Source organism: Drosophila elegans, unplaced genomic scaffold (genome assembly GCF_018152505.1).
Source record: "Drosophila elegans isolate 14027-0461.03 unplaced genomic scaffold, ASM1815250v1 contig_119, whole genome shotgun sequence".
NCBI classification, from domain to species: domain Eukaryota; kingdom Metazoa; phylum Arthropoda; class Insecta; order Diptera; family Drosophilidae; genus Drosophila; species Drosophila elegans.
Window position 1 is genome coordinate 118,530 of NW_024545483.1, and position 7,476 is coordinate 126,005.

Consider the following 7,476-nt stretch of genomic DNA (forward strand, 5'->3'; position numbering starts at 1 on the left):
CAGGTGCGCGCGAGCGAGACGGAAGGCGAGCGACAGAGAGAGCCAAGTGTCACCCACCCCGCGTGCGTGCGTGTGTGTGAGCCGCGAGCGTCCGTGTGTCTGTGTGCCTGTGTGTCGCCGCATTTGTCGCTCCCTCTGCCAGCGTCGCTGCCGCGCCGCAGTCGCCGCACAATTTCGTGGCTGGAACGACAAATCGACAATCAGTGTCACCCACGACATTCGAAGAAGTGGATCTCTCTCCGCATCCGCATCTCCGCACTCGCCTTGCATCGCATCGCATCGCATCCGCATATCCGCGTCCACTTCTCTCTGCCGCGTGTGTGTGTGTTTGTGTGTTAGTGCGTCGCTCGAAGTGAACGACCAACTTTTTTAATATCGAGCAAAATGCACCGAAAATAAATGCACGGCAGCAAAACGAAAACGAAATCAAATACAATACAACGCAATCAGTGAAATAAAGCACCTTCTATCAACGACTTTCAAAAACTCTCCTTAATGGCAGACCTGTGACAAAGTGAGGAGCAAACCGAAACGCCCAGCGAAACCAAAACACAGTTACAATTCAACATCCAAAACTAACTGCTGATTTAGCAAAAGGTATGTATCGATGCTGAAACGTTGATTTGCCGTCGGCAAATCTATTGCGTTTATACATTTAAAGAAAAACTGAATCTGAATCAAACATCGAGTGGACATCAGAACCAATTGAAAGTGATGATGTTTGAAGTTATCTCCCCGCTTTTATTGGTAGTGGTTTTTGTTTATACAACTTCCACAGTACAGCTCAAAAAACTAAAGTAGTAGCTTTGCCCAACTTGCTTTTGTGGAAATTGAACGAATGTCAATGCCTTGTTAATCCAATGTTTGGTACTCCTGTTTTTGCTTCTATTTTCTGCGGTGGACCGCACAAATTATACGATCAAATGTCGGCTCTTCGGGGAAACGCCAAATGTCAAAGTTGTAATTAAGATTTTTGTCTCTGGCTTTCGAGCTCTGTTTTTCGCTGGACCCCAGCCATCGGCATTGTCATCTTCGGACCATCACGCCCCGCCGCTCCCCTGTCCCCGAGCTGCTGCTTATTATAATGTACTACTATTAACAGCAACTACAACAGCAATTATAGCCGCCGGATTGCTCACATCTCGGCATCTTCCATCTTCCATCTCCCAGCTTCCATCTCCCAGCTTCCATCTCCCATCGCCCATCGCCCAAGTCTCTGAATTCTTCGGTCTTGTCTTGGGGACTTTCAACATTTTGCTGCCACTGCCGATAATCAAAAAAACGTTTCGTCCGAGCCATCAAAACTTGTGATTGGTTTTCCCCCTGCCCCCTTGCCCCCTTGCCCCATGCCCCCTTTCTCCCTCGGTGGCTTAAGACATTTTAAGCGTTTGACAAAAATAATTACCCATCTACATGCATACTCACCTCGATCTGTCCAGGGACTGCACTGCGAGAAAACCAGCCACCTTAATTGAAGTCTGAATGTGGAGACAGTTGAAATGCAATTCTAGTCCGGGATTTTTTCACTTGAAAGTCATTAATAGTACATGAGTAGGTTATTTACGTATTTTATTTATATTATCAGAACTCTCTGACATAAAATTGGAAACTTTGGCTAACTGGTGATGATTCGAAACTGCTTTAAAGGCGATCTTCTCCGTGTTACATACAACATAAAGGTAGTAGATTGCAACGAGGAGTAGTTCACACTGCTGGACCAAAGTGTACAATCGCGGGCAATAAATTGCGAGAGTAGAGATCGAAGATGGTATTGCAAACATTTGTGTTTGGGACAAATTCCCCCTAAGTTGGATGGTAAGGTACCCCCCATTCGACAGCCAGAACCCGATCGTCTCAAGTACGCGACAATTGAGTTTTTCGCCGTGTACATACACTCGTTTTAATGCTATTGTTGTCATCGTTACTAATGAGCCCCATAAAAGCGACCATCTCCTGTCTTTCTGCATCTGTGTCTGTCTCTGTGTCTGTGTCTGTCTCTGTGTATGTGTCTGTGTATGTGTCTTTGGCTGAGTGTGGGTCTGCGGCAGTAGTCGTATGTGGCTGTGTGTTGTGTGTTGGCTGGCATTGGGCAAGCTGGTGTGTTCGAGTTTTGAGATCGAATCCAGATAGCCAGCCACGACATCGTCATCCGCAACTCTCATCGTGTCCCCGGCTTGTGACGCCCCTGGAATCGGTTTAACGTCGACGGCGATTGCGACTGCGACTGCGACTGCGACTGCTCACAATTACGGTAGCGAACGGAGCCCACAATAAAAAACCTAGCTAGTCTCTGGCGGCTCCGGCGATGCTGATCGGATCCAAAGTCCGACACTGATCGCCGCATGTTGTCGTCGCCGTCGACGTTGTCAGAGGCGATTTTAATGGCCAGAAGAACCGAAAAAGCTGTAAAAGATTTCGCTCAAGTAAATGAAGCACTGTGCACTTACACGGCCACTGTGCCTGTGTGCGAGTACAGTGGGCACTCTGCGGCGCATTGCGGTAGCTCAAACTATATCGTATCAAGTTGGGGAAAGTAAAACTCTATATTGAATGCACTACTCCGATAAATAGTGGAAATATCGGGATTACATTCGGGATTTTTTCTAACCCATATATGATATTTCAACATTATTCACTTATTGAAAGTATACCAACAGTGTATTTTATTTATGATTATTTATTTTGTGTATATATTACATTAGCGTTCGTAACTTGCAGTGCAGCTAGAATTTGGTAATGCATCATTGGATGATTTTGGGGACGTTCTACTGTATCTGCTGACATGAAAGATTCGCCGACGTTACTATCGTTGTCACCGATATATGACCGGGCTATGTACCCATGTGTGTGTCTGGGCCACAACAAAATCTGGCTAAGCTCCTTCGGGGCTTTCACCTGGAAACTCGGCAATACACTTGAGGTTTTTGCTCTGGAACGCTTTTCAATCGTTGGAGTTGTGTTGAGTCTAGCGATGTTGTCATATGGATATGCATATGCATATGGACATTCTCCCCAGTTATTCGCATAGCAAATCAGGTCGACAATCCTTTTTCGATTCGAAATAGAAAAAGAAATAGAAATAGAAAAAGAAATAGAAATAGAAATAGAAATAGAAATAGAAATAGACGGATGATGTCTCTGGTGTTGAATCATGAATTGGAAGTGGTTCTCGTGGCGGTGGCAACTTGTTCGCCTTTCGGCAATGACAAAGTAATCGTCGTAATCCACTGATTAATTGCGCCCCCGAACAAACTTTCTCCCCCGAGTCGTTTGACCGTATTGACTTTTCCCACTCTAATTGCGCATCAAATGTGGATGCCCATGACCAGGTCCCCAGTTCCCAGTTCCTAGTCAATGTCCACATTTTGCCCTGCTGACTTTGGGCGATAAGGTTGCGGATTCCGAATAGTTGCGCAATCTGGTTTGCCCAGCAACTTAGCAACTTGGCAGCTCAGCAGCTCAACAGCTCAACAGCCAGCCACCCTGTCATTTAGCAATAGTTTTCGACTTTCGATTGGGACTGACCGACTCAGTGACTTCCTGATTGACAGCCGCTGATTGACACTTCTAACGATACGCTTCTGTTCTGTTCTGTTTTGCAGCACCGCCACCACCGAGCAACCACCGAGCCACCGCAGAGCCACCACAGACGACATGGAGCACATAATGAACCCGTTCATGTCCCCGGCTTATCTGCTGGGCCATGGCCCACATCCCCACCAGCATGTGCATTCCCACGGGCCGGGGCCACTCCCCCAGCCACAGCCCCATGCCGCCGCCTCCCCGGCCAGCTCGCCCGGCGGATCCAGTGGCTCCGGATCGGGATCGGGATCGGGATCCGGTTCCGGATCGGCATCGGGCTCCGGATCCTCGTCAAAGCCGCGCCGCTGGGGCTCGCCGCCCATCAACCTGGCCGGGCAGTTCATCAACCCGGCGACGGGCAAGAAGCGGGTGCAGTGCTCCATCTGCTTCAAGACCTTCTGCGACAAGGGCGCCCTCAAGATCCACTTCTCGGCGGTGCACCTGCGCGAGATGCACAAGTGCACGGTGGAGGGCTGCAACATGGTGTTCAGCTCGCGCCGCTCGCGAAACCGCCACAGCGCCAATCCGAATCCCAAGCTCCACTCGCCGCACATCCGGCGCAAGATCTCGCCCCACGACGGTCGGACGGCCCAGCAGTTTCCGGTCTTCTCGCCGAGCACGGCCGCCGCAGCGGCCGCCGTCGCCGGACGCCTCCCGGTGGCCTTTCCCGGCCTCCTGCCCCCGCCGCCGCCGCACCACGCCCACGCCCACCATCCGTACGTCATGTTCGGCGGACAGGCGGGCCTGCACGGACTGGGCCTGCTGCCCAGCTGCCAGGATGCCGACCCGGAGGCGGACCACGAGCCGGACGCCGATACCGAGGACGAGGTGGACTTTGTGTACGTGGACATGCAGGCCAACAGCTCCAGTCCGGCGGCCTCCAGCGAGGACCACGAGAACCACGAGGACCACGAGGACCAGGAGGACCAGGAGGAGCTGGATCAGGAGCAGGAACAGGAGCAGGACGAGGAGATGCACTGCAGCCTGAGCCTGGCCAGCAGCAGCAGCAGCAGCACCGCCGCCGAGGAGGAGCGGGTCGAACAGCCGCTCGACTTTAGCCTGCACAAGCGCCGCAAGTCGGAGCAGGAACAGGATCGCGAGGCCGATCAAAAAGATCATCAAGAGCGGGAGCAGGAGTCGGACAAGGAGCAGGAGCAGGAGGACAAGGAGGACAAGGAGCTGGAGCGCGAGAAGCGATCGCCCACCGACGCCTTCTCCATGGACCAGTTGCTGGGCAAGCGGAGGCGTCACGACAGCAGCACCACCAGCTCCGCCTGCTCATCCGCCTGCTCATCCGCCGCCACCGCCGCCACCGCCTCCACCAGCACCAGAAACAGCAGCAGCCCCAGTCACCCCGTCATCCTGCCTCCAGCGAGCATCAAGATGGAGCTGGACCTGGAGGGCGACTACCTGGCCAACCGGCGTCCAGTGCTGCCCCTGCCCCTGTCCCTGCCCCTGCCCGTGCTGGACCTCGAGGAGCGGCACCACTTGCGTCTGCTCCAAACCCAGATGTTCGCCGCCGCAGCTGCTGCCGCCGCCGTCCAGCCAACGATGGGTTTGGGTTCGGGATCGGGATCGGGATCGGGATCGCCTTCAGCGTCGCCCGTGGACTTGGCCAAGGATTCGCCGCCCATGTGGAGCCTTCTGTCCGAGATGTACCGCTCAATGCTGCTCAAGTCGCAGCAGCATCAGCAGCAGCAGCAGCAGCAGCAGCAGCAGCACCACCACCACCTCCACAGCGGAGGTGTGCAGCCGCACCACCCGGAACAGCTGCTCCACCTGACCCACCACCACGCGGAGCAGCACCACCTCGCCCACCACCACCACCTGGGCCATGGCCACCAGCACCACCAGCAGTCGCCGCAGCAGCAGTCGCCGGCGGCCACGAATGCGCCGATTTCCGTCTAGGCTGGCAAAGATTCTCTAGATGATTTCCTTAGTCAAATTTTTTTTTTTTTTTTTTTATCGTATTTTAAGGATACGTTTGGGGGGGAGGGTGCTGACGGGCAGGTACGGGGTCGTGCTAAAGCTGGACCATTAAATGGCTGGCACTCCTCCTCAGGCACGCCCCTGCCCCCCGCAAACCGCCCCCCTCGCCCCCTCCTGTAAACTGGAATTGCTCCAAAACTAAGCTTTTTCTGCTCGTACGTGTGTTATATGGATTTTTTTTTTCTTATGTATAATGTATTATGTAAGCCGTAGTGCGACATCTAAGTGTATAGTATTCAATCCGTTCCTCGGTGTGTGTGTGTGTGTGTGTGTGTGGTTGCCTGGGGGGTGTGTGTGTGCGAGTGTGAATGTGAATGTGAATGTGAATGGGATCCTGGATCGGATCCGCAAAGTCTATCATCTGAAAAGCGGGCTGGGCAGTGCAGAAGTGAGAAGTGAGAAGTGAGAATCGCTAATCGGGGAACGATCTGCCCCTCGATCGGTGTACAACGAAGTATTGATATTTATAACGAAATATATTATGAATGCATATATTAAATAGTTTTAAGACAATTTTTTTCGTAGCCATTAATAAACTATGTATTGTATAACTGGATGTACTAACGGCAAGCAACTTCTATATTGAAACATATCCCTTGTGTTAAAGAGTTCCCAGTCCCGATCCCTGAGTCCATCAAAACGGTTGATGGATCGTGGGTGAACGAAATGTTATTGCTCCCACAAACGAAAATTCCTCCCGACGATTATGTACTGTATTTCAACAATATTTTAAGTTTTATTTACAATAAACAAAGGCAAAATTGAAGAAATGTGAAATCAAAGATGGTTTTTTATTGGTGCTCTGGGCGGTTACGTATTTTTTCAGATTTTAGTGGACTACGTGCAAAAGAAATAAAGTATACTCAGAAAACTAAATTTTAAGGCCATTCTGTCCTACTTTTTTGAGTGTAGATACATCATGTGCAAATAGTATTATTAGTATAATTTCGTCAAATGTAGAAAAGTTATATTTTATATAAATAAAAACAACATTTTCAAGTACTTGGCTTTGTTAGAGAGGTTTTGAAATGGATTACTCCCAAAATTTGACAATTTTGTTAATTAATTTTTAGTTTAAATCAGAGCTATAAACTATTTTAATTCTAAAAAGCTGCATTAAATATGTACCTTAGAACAGATTTTACTTGTCTCATTAGCAATTGTATTGCATTGTAAATTGTATTCAATGTCTCCTATATAATCAGCATTTTTACAAAACTTACTCCAGTTTATTTATTTAACATTGAAAATTAATATTCATATTTTATAAGTCCCCAAGGTTATAGATAATATTGCACACCTTCACTGTTATACTATATTCCTGTCGTTAATAACATTGCAAGTATGTATGTACATGAACATTTACACTCATGTGATTCCCACGGTGGTCGATTCAATTGCCATTGGTTCAAATTCTCGATGTCTTCTATAGATGGCAACATCTAATGTAATACGACGGAACATCTAATGTAATACGACGCTTTTTGGTTTTATACAGGAATTGCGACCTGCATGCCGAAAACTCAGACTGTCTATGCTAGACACTTTCGATAATGTTGCGTTCAATTGAGTGTCTTTGGGGTATTTAACTAATTTGAATTTTCAGATATGGCAAAAACATTAAAATATGAATATATTGAGGAAAAATTTAGGGGTTGCAGCCCTCAAGTTTTTCTCCCCTACATATCTACATTGGGGCGGTCCAAATCTGATGAAAATTGTTTGGTTTCTTTTTCACACGCTTATGTAATACAATGCGAACTGGCTCATTTAAGACAAAACAGAAGATTGGGTTGAAATAAATGCGTTTTAATGTCTGAACCGTGGCCTCAGCCTCAAAGTGTATAACTCATACGTGCTGTAAGAAAATGTATTCTAAACATCGCGCAACGCCTAAAACATGAA

General features: G+C 48.8%; 1 protein-coding gene across 1 annotated transcript; it reads left to right on the top strand.

Moving 5' to 3' along the window:
• The first annotated feature begins 217 nt into the window (after nt 1-217).
• LOC108141580 (protein disconnected) lies at nt 218-6,353 on the top strand. Its single transcript, XM_017265026.2, has 2 exons — nt 218-597; nt 3,603-6,353. Exon 2 carries the CDS (start codon nt 3,655-3,657, stop codon nt 5,488-5,490), a length of 1,836 nt encoding a protein of 611 aa, XP_017120515.1. The 5' UTR covers nt 218-597; nt 3,603-3,654; the 3' UTR covers nt 5,491-6,353.
• The last annotated feature ends 1,123 nt before the right edge of the window (nt 6,354-7,476 follow it).

What these genes read in the sequence shown, in the direction of transcription:
- LOC108141580 (XM_017265026.2), top strand. Translation starts at nt 3,655, where the DNA reads ATGGAGCACATAATGAACCCGTTCATGTCCCCGGCTTATCTGCTGGGC.